Raw genomic sequence first — 15,844 nt, forward strand, 5'->3', positions numbered from 1 at the left:
CATGCCTTAAAGAATTTGCTGTATGAGCTCAGTCTGTGACCCTCTTGCAGGTTGTTTATCTTTCAGATTAAAAGTGTAATTGAGCCTAATATTTGCTGATGAAGAATGTGTGGCATTTCCATGGTAGTGAGGAAAGAAAGCAGATAAGCAGGACATTTTATGTATTTATTTTAATTCTGAAAAATTTCTACCTCACTCTGTATCAAAAAATCTTAAGACAGCTTACAAGAAAAATGAAAACAAGCAGTTTGAAATGTTTTGAAACAGTAAAATTATTTAAATAAACTAAAAACATGTTAAAAATTAATGAGTTAAAACAGATTTAAAAGACTGAAACTGTTCAAAAACTATATACTGTACATTAGTATTTGAGTGAAATCAATGAAACCCAAAGGCTTTGATAAACAGCTAGGGTTGTACCTAAATTAAATCAGTGTTAGTGCCAATCAGGTCTCCAATGAGGAGGGCATTCCATAGCTGGGATGCTACAGCTGGGAAGAGCCTCTCCCATATCCTCACATACTGACCTCTCTAGCAATACACAGAGGAGAGACCACCCCAACAGTCTTCAGTCCTTGGGCAGGCACATGTAGGAAGGGTACTGACAGCCCAAGCAAAGAGTATCCTGAAAATTGTGGGAATGACAGATATCCATGACAACTTGGAAAGAAAAAATGAAGCCTGGAGTATATAATTACCCTTAAAGATATTGCAAGGAGGAAGAAGGGCAACAGTTAAGCCCAAAATTAGACAAGGAAATCTTTCTTGAAATAAGAGAGAAATAAATAAATGTCTGTGTTGATTAATTTAGCACTATAAAATTTGTTCCAAGTTTGTTTTAGAATTGTCTCTCCTATGATTTGCTGATATAATGATGTACTGCAGATTTTAAGCTTGTGAAAAAATGTTTCCTGTAATAATTTCTTGTATTTTCATATAAATTTGTCTCTTCTCTTGCAAAAGCAATCTGTGCGCTTAATATCACTATGCCAAAGATTATCAAGATCCTTTTTATCCAGAAGTAACATGAGCGTGGCTAGGAGTGATGACACTCTGGTAAGTAAATGGCTAGAGTATGATGAACTACTTAAAATGTTAACATCTTCTGAATTGAAATGTGCAAGTCTGTTATGAATTATATATTATTATTAATATATAATATATTAAAACCAAGGATATGTGTGATGATTGCAGTCAAATGTTTATTACAGAGGAAACCTATAATCTAAGAAAAAAGAAGAAATTTCACTAGCCTCAGTGCTTCTAACCAAAGTTAGAATCAAAGTTTGGGCATCTTTAACCAGGATTATTATTTGTAAATTGCTAAAAGTCCCTTAGGTTAATCTGTTTTATATGTTCTATATAAGACTGCCATTGAAGATGCTTGGAAGTTTGTGCAAAATGCAACAGATAGGCTTCTGAGTGAAGCACATCTGATACTGAAAACTCTGTGCTGTGTGCCAGTTGTTTTCCAGACTCAGTTCAAGGTGTTGGTTTCAGTCTTTAAAGTTCTAAACAATTTAAGATCTGACTGTTTGAAAGATCACCCATAGGATTACAAGGAGATGACTTTTGAAGCACTTGTAAAGACACCTCTGTATACAGAGGCCTGCATTCTGTGTCACTCCCAAATTTTGACATTTGTCACTGATCTGTATTCTCTTTGTTCAAGAAGGGAGTCCAGACACTTCTTTTTCACAAACAGCAATATCAGTCAATCACCCAGGACTCTGTCTGCTTGGCTCTTTCTTGCTAAACTCCTCTCCACACCACTGTATGGGGAAATCTGAAAGAGCTGCTATCAAGTTTCCATAGTGACCCATAAATAAATCAACCTGGGATTTTGGGATCAATTTTTTTAGTATAAATTTTTAGACTTATGAACAAATATATACAGTATGTTTTATGTGAAATTTTAATTTTGCATATTTTGTACATTACCTTAGTGGATTTTTTTTCCACTAAGAAAAATGGTATAAAATACCCAAATTATTTTAAAAGCAGATAGACAAATGACTGGACTGAAAGTCTGGCTCCCTGAAACACATCGGGCAGAACATGTTTGGATAACAGGAGTATTGAGGTGTCCGAGGGCTTTTCTCCTTGCCTAGTAGCATGTATTGAAGCTGTCTTCTTGTATGAAATATCCCTGGCCCTGTTTGTATTTGGTTTTGAGGTTGTAGCAACAAGTCCAAAACAAGCCATTGGCAGATAGTACAAATGTGATTCTGGGGGAGGCCTAGTGCAAAACAGAAGAGTCATGTACAGTTTAGCATTCACCCAAGACTAGGAAATAATAGTGCAATTCTATTCTGCCTTGGTCAGGCCTCACCTGGAATACTGTATCCAGTTCTGGGCACCACAATTCAAAAAGGATGTTGACATATTGGAGCGTGTCCTGAGGAGGGCAACCAAAATGGTGAAGGGTCTGGAAACCATGCCTTATGAGGAAAGACTTAGGGAGCTGGGTATGTTTAGCCTGGAGAAGAAACGGTTAAGAGATGCTATGATAGCCCTGTTTAAGTATTTGAAGGGGTGTCACATTGAGGATGGAGCAACCTCCTGACAGTAAAAGCTGTTCGACAGTGGAATGCACTCCCTCAGCGCATGGTGGAGTCTCCTCCTTTGGAGGTCTTTAAACAGAGGCTAGATGGCCATCTGTGAGGGATGCTTTGATTGTGAGTTCTTCAATGGCAGGGGTTGGATTGGAAGGCCCTTGCCATCTCTTCCAACATTGATTTATGACTACCTGCAGGGCTCATATTCCTGTGAATGTGGTATATTCAACATTACCACTCACTTGTATCAAAGAGATAAGTTTTTTAATAAATAAATAAAAAGGTATTTGAAAGATTCCTCTTCTCACTTCCCAAGATCCCTTCATCCAAGTTATCAAAAAGTGACTATTTATGATCATAGTTGCAAGAACTCCCAAATGAGTTACTATTGCAATTTTTAAAAAGTAACTTTTTGTTTCTCCAAAGTAATTGCAACAGTTAATTTCCTTGTTTTGTTTTGCTTTTAAGCTTCAAAAATGCTATTAGCCATCCTCTTGTGGTGTTGATGGTGGTGGTTTGCTTTCAATTCGTTTTTGACGTGAACCTAACAGAGGGTTTTCTTGGAAAGATTTGTTCAGAGGAGTTTTGATTTTACTTTCCTCTGAGGCTGAGAGAGTGATTTGCCTAGGGTCACTCAGTGGGTTTCCATGGCTGAGCAGGGTTTTGAACCCTGTGCTCCAGAGTCATAGTTCAGTACTCAAGCCACTACATCATGCTGGCCCTATATTGGTCATATGATACTATCTACTTATTTATTCTCTCCTCCCACCCACAGTCAACAAATTTCCTCCATCCTTTGGTGAAACTATACCCAGATAGTGATAAAAAGTTACTGTTTCAAATTTTATCAAGGTTGTGCTGAGTTAAATAACAATGCAGTTTGGAATACGGAGCCCATACTGTATATTTAAACTATTGCTTTCACTGCCTTTCATAATGGAAGAGAGTACTTTCCACTTTCCAACTTCCACAGGAAGTTGTCTTCCCTCTTTTTTTTAACTGAGCCCTTGAGATTCCACCTAAACATTAGGAAGAACATCCTCATAGTAAGAGCTGTGTTCAACACGAAATATAATGCTTTAGAGTGTAGTGGAGTCTCCTACTTTCAAGGTTTTAAAATAGCAGCTGGATGGCCATCTGTCAGGAGTGCTTTGGTTGCATATCCCTGCATGGCAAGAGCTGGACTGGATTACTCTTATGGTCTCTTCCAAATCTATGATTCTATGATTTATACTCAAAGTTGAGTAAATCTAGAATATTTCTTTTTGAGATTCTGTCATACACTGAATGAAATGCCTCCCTGTGTTCCACTCTTTTTAAATAGTCATTAGAACTATTCAGTAAACATTGTCCCCTGAGAATTAAAAGGCTGAAACATCAGAAGTTCAGCTGAGTGCTGCTTTAATCTGTCTTATTCTTTTTTGTCCTTCTGCTAACTTCCACATGTTCATAAATATAATCTTCACATATTGATGTGCTGTTCAATTTTAGCACTGAATCAGTTATATTTTCTTTTCCTCAACCAGCTGGTCTGCAGTCCTGTGGCCTTCAGGTTATAATCAGAAACCCAAGATAAGCCTAATTGTAGCACTGTATGGTGTTGATTGATCAGTTTTGCTTAGTGCTGTCTTTAGTACTGAAGTGGCTTTTTAAAAATGTTCTCAAATTGTAAAATGCCAATTAGGGACTAATAAGCAGCTGATTTTTTTAAATATCATGTTAGGAGCAATACAGGAAAAGGAGACTTCAGGCGCCTGCTGGCTATTTATTTGTGTTGAATTATCCCTCACTTTTTCATCTAGGATCTTTCTGCTTCTCCATTGAAAATAGTAGGCTACTATATCCAGAAAGATCAATCTCCAATGCACAAATACTTGTTGTTGTTGTGAAGAGAACAGACAACAAAAGCATCCTGAAAATAAAGAGTTGTACACCGGTGATGACCAACATGATGTTCTTTTAAAAAGTACTACTACTCTGAAGCATATCACTGTCACATTGACAACTGTAGTGTATTCCTATTTTCTTGCATTTCCATGCTTCTCAGGGGGGAGAGTTCTATTTCCTAGGCTACTAATCTCATCGTATGTTGTCTCTCTTCTATTCCTGTCTCATCCCCACTTTATGCTTCTTTCTGGTTAATTTATAAGGATGAGGAAGATTCATTTGTAATGAAAGCCATCATACATGCCATCAATGATGACAACGTTCCTGGTCTCCAGCACCTTCTGGGGTCTTTAACCAATTATGACATCAATCAACCAAACAAGGTATGTTGTGTTTATCCAACTATTTGTAAATAGTTGACTATATTATATACAATCTGCCCTTCCCTTATGCAGGGGATCTGTTCTGGACACCACCACCACCACCCGTGTAAGTAGAATTACCTGTATGCTTGAGCCACATTTAAATGAATGGAGCTCATGTACATGGCAGCAGTGCAGTGCAGTGGCATGTGCGCACCATTACCCCTTATGGGGTGCACCACCCCTTTTCCCACTGCAGCTCTCAGCATATGCTGAAAGCCGCTGAAGGCTCGCCCGTGTATGATGCAGGCACACTCTGTGTGTGTGTGTGTGTGTGTGTGTGTGTGTAAAATAAATACACACACATATGGATATCATTCTTACTGGCAAACAAAAAATCATCCAAAGATTAATAAACTTCCCAGCATTAATTCAGAAAAATCTTTGTGTGAGGAATATAAAATAAAGTACTGAATAAGCCCAATTTTAAATGTTTTTTTCTTTTTCTTTATAGCATGGAACACCTCCATTTCTAATTGCAGCTGGATGTGGGAATATCCAAATGCTTCAGTTATTTCTGAAGCGAGGCGCTCGCATTGATGTCCAGGATAAGGTGGGGAGATTGTTTGATCACTGTTCATAGTAAAGAATATTAGTTATTTGCAATGCATTTAAGAACAGCCAATTTGAGCCTTTGTTTACATTGTCATAAAGATTTTAGATATTGAACATTCTTGCAGTTCAGTGATTCACTTAATAAATATTCTTTTATTCAATGCTTTAGTTGCTTAATTTGACCTAATATACTGTATATATTATTATACTGAAAATGCTTCTGATGTGTAAAAGTTCTTTCCTTGGATCTTAATATTTATTCTAAACTTATAGAAAAAATGCTTGCAACAAATTGCTTCCATTTGCTTATGGTTTTCTTGATTACTATGATCACATATTTTGGACAGGCAGGATCTAATGCGATCTATTGGGCATCTCGACACGGTCATGTAGAAACTCTGAAATTTCTCTATGGAAATAAATGTCCTTTGGATGTTAGAGACAAGGTAAAGGAATATATTTCATATTTTAACATTGAAAGTGTTACTTTACATGCAATGCTAAGTTTAAAACAAGCTACACCATTTTTAAAAAGGATATTTTGATTATACCTTTGGTTTTCAACAGTTAGCTGTCTTCAAAGAGTAGCTTGAAAGGTGTATCAGTATTTTTTAATAAACGTGGATTTAGTAAACCAGGAAAAAAAATCTATATGCTAATGTTTACTGTTGATTTTTTTTCTTGTAAACCACTCTTTGTATACAGTTGAAAGACAGTGTAAAATTCATATGTTTTTGGACATTTTGTTCATTGTTCAGAAAGTGAAACAAAATGGTGTATGACAGTATGCTGGAGCTCTTTTAAAAATAATGGGGCTTGTGCCTGCAGCACATGCTCCATTACTTCATCCAGAGCATGGCAGAGCTTTTTCCGGCATGGCTTTCAGCATATGCTGAAAGCCACATATGTTGCACCCGCGTATGACATACTGTGATTCCTTCCTATCCTGAATCTTCCAATAATATTTGAGCTATTATAAACTCTTTAGCTAGCCTGCCAAAGAATCTGTATCTTTTACTCATGAGAATCTGAAGGGTAGGGAATGTTTATGATTTAATTAGCTAATAATATGAACATTAAACAACTGATAACCAAACTGAGTCAAGCTCAGAATTTTGATTTTTGAATTCCTGACAACCTTCAAAATCAAAACCAACTGAAGTTTGTAGTGAATTTTCTATAGGAACCTATTTCAGCCTTTCTATAATTAGGAATAACAATCAAGGCAGAGAACAAATTCCCACAAATGAATAGATGATGTACTTTTGTAGTCCAGTAAAATGTTAGTATATCCAGTCCATTGTCTTCTTCCTTTGAATGTGGCTAAAAGGACAAGCCTCCCACTGCTTCTCAGTGCATATAGTTCACATCCAGTGTTTGCGAGTGTGATTCATGATGTGGGGGTATTCAGCAGCCTGGCATAAGAAGTAATATTGTTGTCTTCTAATCACAGTCTGGAGAAACTGCACTCCATGTAGCATCCCGGTATGGTCATGTTGATGTGGTTCAGTACCTGTGCAGCACTGGATCAAATCCAAATTTTCAAGATAAAGTAAGTAGTGAGCAGTAGTTAACTTTGTCCCTCAGTTAAGTAAGGAAATATCTTGGCATTCGATCTTTGAAAGTTGTGTGTTCATTTTATTAAACACTTTTTAATAAGAGTCTGGGGTAGTGTTTTTAAATTCTCTTAATGAAAGTTAGACATTGTCTTATACTGCCTCAAACCATTTTGTTTGCTGTTGTCTATACTGATTGCCATCAGCTTTAAAGGAATTGAAAAAGGAATCTTCCCCAGTCCCATGCCAGAGATTGAACCTTCCCCAACTGTTTACTTCATTGGCGCTCAAACTTTTTACACTAGGGACCTCCCTTTATATCTACATGCAGACATCGCACCCCCACACCTGAAGAAATATATGTATAAAATATTTTATTTAGTATGCATATTTTCATTGTACCTTCATGTATATACATATTTTAACACTGTATAAGGAAATAACTTCATAATAACTTCATTCAAAGTAGAACAGTTTTATTTAAATAACTTCAGTATTTAACTCAACACATGTGTAAATTTAACACATAAAAATGTTTGGGAAGAGGAGGAGAGGGAAGGACCAAGGCCTTTAAGTCTCACACCCCCTTCAAGAACTCTTGCATGGCCATTGGGAGTCCTGCCCCAATATTTGAGAACCACTGCTTTACTAATATTGAAGGCTCAAAATCGTTTCAGATACCTTCCAAACACCAACATTAAAGGATCATTCATAAAACAGAAAGGGTCATCTAATCTAGTCCCCTGCCATTCAGGACTACACAAAGCACTCCTAAAAGATGGCTGCCCAACTTCTGTTTAAAGAAAGAGAGTGCACCATCTTCTGAGGCAATCTCTTTCACTGTCAAACAACTCTTACAATCAAGACATTCCTTCTAATGTTTGGGTAGAATCTCTTGTCCATTGGTTCGGGTCTTACTCTCTGGAGCATTCACATTGTTATAATTTGTGAACATGTGAAAAATCCTAACTAAGCTTTACAACATGAAACATACAATACAGCCAAAAACAGTATAATTCCTTGAATTTTCCAGGTAATCACTACAAGCATAGGAAGTGCTGCTTGCTCTGACTGGCTGCCCTTGTGTCTCTGGAAAAATTATTGAGTGAGCTGGCCCTAAGTAAAAATGCTGCAGATAGATGTTAAGGAAATGTGATAGGCTATGCCATTTTGAAAGCAATTTTACAATTCCTTTTTTTAAAAAAATTAAACAGTTGCTCTCTCAGTGACGATTGTCCTAGAAAGTTTATATAACTTCTTTCAAGACATTTTTAGGTACCCTGTTTCTCTTGTGATAGATCAGTAGTACATTCCCTGTTTAGTGTTGCAGAGATGTAACCATATTAACTGAATTGTCTCAGAGTTGTTTCATGTATTATCATTGCAGGAAAAATAATGGCTATGTGAAGAACAACATTCTAGTTTCTTCAGGGTTTGTGTTGGTCATAATTGTAAGTGCTATGAAAGCAGTAATGATCTGAGACATGTCAGCTTTATTAATATTATTACATTATTTTATAGGAAGAAGAAACACCTTTGCACTGTGCTGCTTGGCATGGCTACTACCTTGTTACCAAAGCACTGTGCAAGGCAGGCTGTAATGTGAACGTTAAAAATAGAGAAGGGGAAACCCCACTCTTGACAGCATCAGCTAGAGGTTACCATGACATTGTGGAATGTTTGGCAGAACATGGCGCTGACCTTGATGCAACTGACAAGGTTAGTTACAGTTGTATGGGTAATATTTCACAAAAAATTACCTATATAAAGTTTTTTAATAAAGCAGAATTAATTATCTAAGGCTCGGAACAGATGGACCTTTGCAGCGCCCTCATCAAGTGCGAGGGTTGCCTGGTGGGCAGAGCACCCACACGCCCGGCAACCCTCACATGTCATGGATATGCCGCAGCTGTGGCACACCCACCAGACGGGGCACGTAACTATGATGTCGCAGCTGCGCTGTTTCCAAATGGGGCAGCGCAGCTGCTACATCACCGTACTGTCTCTGGAGCTTTGTGGCATTGCAGTGGCACCACAAAAAGAAGCTGCTTCCGCGCGCTCCTTTTTTGTTCTGCAGCTGCGCCACACAATTTGGTTGCTGCGGCACTCTTGCAGAGCAAAGAGAGGCACCTCTTTTTGGTGCTCTGTACCACACCTTACTTTCCTTTCAGTATGATACTTGCATACTGGGGGCCATTGTTCATCATTAATCAAGGCTCACTAAATAAATAAAATATTACTTGTCTGTTTAGTACTGCTAAAATCATTGTTTTAAATGCATTTCTTTGAATGCATTTATGGATTTCACGAAGGATCTCCCTTTTTAAAGATCCAGTTGTTCACCCACCCACCATCATGTTGTTTTCCAAGGCTCAGTTAACATAACTGTGCAGACTCTTAGAGAACAAGCGTTTGATTTGTGCTCCTATTGTAGCTCAGCTGCAAGGCAAAGTGGGGAAGGGGGCAATTTAAGTGCCTTCATGAATTCAGGTCAGTGAATATAAGAGATCAGTGTACACCTTGGCACCCTTTTGGTGAAGGGCTGGACTTTGGAAGCCCTTCCATAGAATGTGGGACTGGGGAGTAGAGAAGGATTCTGGTCTTGGGTTGATCTGTGGTTTGCTGCCCTTTATTATAAAGTCTCAGGGTGAGCCCTCTCTGGCTTTGCTTTCCAATAAATGACCGGGCAGTCAAGTCAATAAAATGGCCCTTGTTTACTCCTTGTTTGCTTATGTCTGGTGTCATTATTTTGTAGTAGAGCATCAGTTTCATTGCTTCTCAATATTGCTTCTGTTATATTTTAGAATAAAATAATTTATTATTTCAGGATTTATGAGTTAATGTACTGTGTAAATTTTTATCACTTTAAGTTTATATAATGAAAAATGGGGTGTAAACTGAATGCATTAGTTTATTTTTAAAAAATGTATGTGCCCTTAGGATGGACATATAGCCCTTCACCTGGCAGTCCGAAGATGTCAGATGGAAGTGGTTAAAACGCTCATCAGTCAGGGATGTTCTATAGATTTCCAGGACAGACATGGGAACACTCCTATTCATGTAGCCTGCAAAGATGGAAACATCCCCATCGTGATGGCACTCTGTGAAGCAAATTGTAACATTGATGTCACTAATAAGGTAATCATACAGCAGCTCTCTTCTTCTCCTCCTTGAGTGGCAGTTTATCATAGCTTTCCTCATAGAAACCTGAATTAGTTCAGAGTATTTTCATTGTGTGGGAGCCAGCATAGTGTAGTGGTTTGAGTGTTGGACTGTGACTGTGGGAGACCAGGGTTCAGAGGCATGAAGAGGACAACACCAAACTTCATCTGAATAAATCTTGCCAAGAAAACACTAAGGTAAGGTCACCAAAGGCAAGAGTTGACTTGAAGTCAGATAACAACACCAACAAATTTCAATGGTCCTGATTTATGTGGTTTTACACTCTGCTTGCCTTTGCGTTTGGATGGCTGGCTGGATATATTTCAGGTCAGTGGTGGGCAACTGTACCAGGGTAGGTGATAGTTTTTGTCCCGACACCTAACACCTCTCCCAGACAGTTGCACAGACAAGGTTCAGCAGATCCAGAAGTGATGTGATGTCAATGTCAATTTCAGCCAAATATTAACCATTTTAAATATTTGAGCATGGGGGAAAATCAACCCAAGCTGATATATTTTGTAGCAATTTGAGTGATTTGGATGCAATATTTCACTAAGTTTAATTGGTGGGTCCTGAGGCTTTGGAGGTGTTTACTGGAGGTTTGGGGGCTGCCAAATTTGGCTTGGGCCAACCCAACTTAGATGGTCTAATGTTACAGAGTGAAGGCATGTTCTGGATAATGTAGTTTTATATATAATTTTCTACGTGCCTTACATTTTTAAAGTTCTTTTTTTTCTTTTGAAAGTACAGTATTATTAAGTAAGATTGAAATGTCATCTTGCCACCTAAAATCCCTCAGTGACCTCCTATCCTACAACTAGCTGTGGAAGTTCTGGATTTTTGGCTGTGCAATCATTTATTGGGATTATTTTTAAATGTAAATGTCACCAGCTGCCAAGCTAAAAAAAATAGCTTATGATAATAAGCCCTCTGCCCCCTTGTGTTGGTTTAATCCTGACTGATTAAGCAATTAAATGCAGAGCCATGATAGAAACTCTGTTTTCATAAAGACTGAGTTAATACTGCTAAGGATTTGATTTTATGGTTCAAAGTCTTTGACTGGTCTTGGTGACTTCATACAAATTTCACCCTGCACCTCCACCCCACCCCCAGACATTGCATTTAAAAATCTTACCTACTGTGGACATCATTTATATTCAAGTAGGCTTGAACTTGAGCTCTCTGGATTTGTGCAAGTAATAGGTTCTGCAAACTTTTAGTCACATGTTAAATTTAGAGAGTGAAGATTCTTTGATACCATTGTAACCCTGAATTATATTTAATATCAAATCATGCAATAACATAATTAATGCAATGTTTATTCTTAATTGCAAAACTTGACATCAACTAGTTTATTAGATTTTAATCACTGTCCTATCTAGTGTCATGCAAGTGATCTTATTCAGTCTACTATAGAAGCTTTTCAGAGTTTGAGGCAAGTATTTTTTCCTGATATTTCAGTAGAATATCTTTTTTATTAGAGATATCAAAATTGAATCAAGTAATCAGAAATGCAAAGTATGTAGTCAGTTGTTGCCCCTTTTCTCTATTCATTATTCCTCACCACCAGGCTGTCATTGATTCAGAATGATTAGAAAAAGATGAAACATTTAATTCATTAGTATCAAATTATTAAAATTACAAAATAACAAATAAATTGATTTTACCAAGCACTTGCACAAAAGATTGCAGAAAACGTATACAGGAATATTAACCCAATAGATATTTGTTGTGTTATGAGCCAAGTTCTTACTATGTTCTTAGTATATGTATCTTTAAGAGAGATTGGCTTAAAGGAAATAGGGTGAAAACAAAAATCTTTCCCTAATCCACATATACACACACACCACAAAAAAAAAAAAAAAAAAAAGGGGGAAAGATGGAAGGAGCTTTTAGTCATTGTGCAGTGAAAATGCTCCTTAAAAATAGATTTAGGGATGATAGAAACTCCCTTTCCGTTATCTTATTCTGCTTTACTGAACAGGAGCTTTGTATTTCTAGTAGGAACAGTGCAGAGAGCAAAACTAACTGAGGAAAAGCCTCTAGGTTAGAGCCAGGACTTTAAGAAACAGACTCCTCCGTTGTATTGTATTCTTTGGGAGCAGGGGGTCAAGGGCTTATCCAGACTGATCTAAAGAAGTATGAGTTCACACAGTATAGCTGCTTGGGTTTTGCTAGTTGTTGTCACCACTGCATCCCCTTGTCCCATTTTTTTGTGGAGGATTGTTTGTAACAATGGCTTGCCTCCACACTGGAGAAATAATCCAGTTTGACATCACTTAAACTGCCGTGGCTCAGTACTATGAAATTATGGGATTTGTAGTTTGTTGTGGCACCAGAGCTCCCAGAGAGAGATGGCAAAATGTCTCACAAAACAATACCCAGAATTCCCTAACATGGAGCCATGGCAGTTAAAGCAGTGTCAAACTGGATTATTTCTGCAGTGCAGATGCAGCCAATATGTTGGATCTGTACTAAGGCTCTTCCAAAAGTGTTCTTTAAAGGGGAGGGATTACTGAGGTGGTTTGCAGATTTGCTCAGGTGGTGCTATGATATAAAGGGCATGTTAGAGAAAAAGATCTTTGGGATGGTTGATGTCTCTTGTTACCGGTGGTTCTGAACTGGTACCAACTGGAACAGATGTAGTCTTCTCAGCTACTCAATATCAAAGTAACTTCAACACAGATTTTCACTCAAATGAGGGTTTATTAACTTTGTTGCTATTTACACTTTACAGCAAGCTACTATACATCTATACTCTTTTAGAGTCCATGCTAAAAGCTTGAATGTGACATCAGTCTTTGTTCTCTCACAAGATCAACTTTCCCACCAAGTGGACACACCTCTTTCCCATGAAGTCACCATGCTACACAGGAGCATAACAATAATACATTTGTTGATATTATGTCTCAGCACATGTCCTTGAAGACTTGCTCTTCCGGGCCTAGACTTTCTGGCCTTCAACAGGAACCATTTTAAACCTTAGTTAACCATTGACACATCTGAACATTTTCAATACAATTTAGAAATATATTTTAACATGCCCCTCCAAAATGTACAGATGTGGAATAACACTGTGTATTTACATTTATATCTTTGTGGAGTTAAGGAACCATACCAATTGCACAAGAAAGTTGTTCATGTCTTTCTCCAGAAAGTGCCTTTGTCAAAACATCTGCCAAGTTATCCCTTGTGTCAATGTACTCTATCTTTAGGATACCATTCTGAACTAACTCTCTTACATTCTGGTACCTTACTCCAATGTACTTAGTCCTGCACTTCAAATTCTCAGCCTCTGCCATCCCAATACATGATTGTGAATCCTCAAAAACCAAAGTAGGCTCAGTGCAATTTTCTCCCAGATCACTTAACAACTGTCTAATCCAAACTATCTCTCCAGACAAATCAGACAATGCAGCAAATTCTGCTTCTGAAGTACTAAGTGCTACACAATTCTGTTTTCTACTTCTCCAAACAACTGGACTACCTGCAAACTTAATCACAATTCCTGTTATTGACTTCTTTTCTGCCTCACTTGCAAAAGAACTATCTGCGTAACACACTAGATTCTCTTCACTTCCTTGAAACACAAGCTTCTTGTTCTTGCTACCTTTCAAATACCTCAAAACATGTTTCACAGCCGTCCAATCATCCACCTTTGGACTATTTGCACTTCTACTCAATAAACCAACTGCAAAAGAAATATCAGGCCGTGTATTGTTAGCAATGAACAACAAACTACCAATTACACTTCTGTACAACTCAGGATTATCAAACAATTCAGCAGACTCTGCACTGGCATAACCAGGAGTCATTGGGCTTTTCACAGGCTTTGCATCCTGCAATCCACACTTCTCAATCAGCCTCTCAATCTTTTTCTTCTGACTCAACAGACATCTGCCATCATCTGTCCACTCTACTTCTATCCCTAGGTAAGCTTTCAGATTTCCCAAGTCCTTCAATGCAAACTTCTGAGACAATTCCTTTTGTACCTCTTGCACTTCTTGTTCTGAATTAGCTGTTACACAAAGATCATCCACATAAATCACAAGAACTACCCCTCCTCTAGTGTAAACACAAGCATCTGCAACACTTCGTTTAAACCCAAGCCTTTCAAGCTCAGCATGAATACACTGATTCCAGCAACGTGCACTTTGTTTCAAGCCATACAACGCTTTATTCAACTTACACACTTTTGTCTCAGTATTACTACCAAAACCAGGAGGTTGTTCCATGTAAATTTCCTCCTCAAGCTTAGCATTTAGGTAAGCCGTCTCAAAATCAAAATGCCTTACCACTGTTCTTTGCCTCACAGCTAATGCAAGTACTAATCTCAAACTTTCTGGCTTTGCAGTAGGTGAGAAAGTTTTGTCAAAATTCTCAAACCTTTGCTGTGTGAACCCTTTAGCTACCAACCTGGCTTTGTACTTTTGACTATTATCAGGCATTTCCTTCTTCTTATAGACCCACTTGCAACCCACAACCTTGTGGTCTTTAGGCCTATCAACAATATCAAAAACCTGCTTCTCAACTAGAGACAAGAATTCTTGGTCCATAGCAGAAAACCATTTGTCTTTCTCCTCCTTAGGAAACTTCTGCAGCTCTTCAAAACTCTCAGGCTCATCAGCCACTGCACAACAAGCAGTTGCAGTCTGAACAACAAATCTGTCAGGAGGCTTTCTCACTCTCTGAGACCTCCTAGGAATCAACACCTTTGTTCTACCTCTCTCATCCTCACTTTCTGAACTAGTTTGCACCTCAGTGTCCCTCTTTGACACAACTTCAAACTGACTTGTGGTGATGGGTGTGTGTAGTGTTGGCTGTGTTTGAGTGTGTTGTGAAGTACTGGGTTTCTCCTCCTCTGGAGACATTGTGGACATTGTGGGCTGTCTTACCCCTCCATTTCCAGCACTTTGCCCCAGTCGCAGAAACACTTCCTGATTGGAATGCAACCTCTCCCAGCCAGAATGTTTCTCAAAATTGGCACTTCTGGACAACAAAATTCTCCCATGACCCTGGTAAAATTTATAACTGTTGCCAGAATAACCCACAAACATCAACCTTTTCCATTTACGTTCACCCTTCTTTCTGAATTTTGCTGGCACAAACACATTTGCAAATTGCCCAAACACCCTCAGGTATTTTAAGTTTGGTGGTCTACCATGTAGCATCTGATAAGGTGTTTGCTTCACGGCTGAATTCCACACCCTATTTGCTATATGGTTAGCCATTAAAACTGCTTCACCCCAAAATTTTTCAGAAACATTAGCATCCAATAACATACAGTCTTTCATCTGCTTCAAAACACCAATACGTCTCTCTGCCAACCCATCTTCCTGTGGAACTGCAGGATTAGTGGTGTTGTGACGTATACCTTTCTTCTGCAACCAATTCTTAAGGTCAGAAGATAAAAATTCGCCTCCTCTGTCAGTGACCAAAGAACCCACTTTGTACTCAAATTGGCGCTCTATTTGATTCACCCAGTCTTTGAAGACTTCAGCAACCTCACTTTTCTCCTTCAAGACTTTCACATAGGAGTACCTTGTGTGCCTGTCTACAATTACCAGAAAATACTGACTTCCCCCAACAGTTTTAGTTAAAGGCCCAGCCAAATCAGCATGCACCACCTCAAACGGCCTTTTGGTGACACATTTTGTTTGCTTGGCCACTGGAAAAGCTTTCAATTTGATCTTACTGCAAACAG

At 38.3% G+C, this 15,844-nt stretch overlaps 1 protein-coding gene across 4 annotated transcripts in view; it reads left to right on the forward strand.

Annotated features, from left to right (window-relative positions):
• Window positions 1–15,844, forward strand: part of LOC149323667 (death-associated protein kinase 1) — a 110,688-nt gene that overhangs the window by 69,000 nt on the left and 25,844 nt on the right. For all 4 annotated transcript variants that reach the window (XM_089490803.1, XM_089490800.1, XM_089490822.1 and 1 more), the window contains 7 exons: window positions 964–1,056; window positions 4,709–4,828; window positions 5,322–5,420; window positions 5,770–5,868; window positions 6,876–6,974; window positions 8,500–8,697; window positions 9,919–10,116. In XM_089490803.1, the coding sequence (XP_089346929.1) occupies window positions 964–1,056; window positions 4,709–4,828; window positions 5,322–5,420; window positions 5,770–5,868; window positions 6,876–6,974; window positions 8,500–8,697; window positions 9,919–10,116 (906 nt within the window). The remainder of the gene's footprint in view (window positions 1–963; window positions 1,057–4,708; window positions 4,829–5,321; window positions 5,421–5,769; window positions 5,869–6,875; window positions 6,975–8,499; window positions 8,698–9,918; window positions 10,117–15,844) is intronic.

The sequence above is a fragment of the Sceloporus occidentalis genome, unplaced genomic scaffold, assembly GCF_023333645.1.
Source record: "Sceloporus occidentalis isolate IW3139 unplaced genomic scaffold, rSceOcc1.0.p SCAF_1, whole genome shotgun sequence".
Taxonomy (NCBI): domain Eukaryota; kingdom Metazoa; phylum Chordata; class Lepidosauria; order Squamata; family Phrynosomatidae; genus Sceloporus; species Sceloporus occidentalis.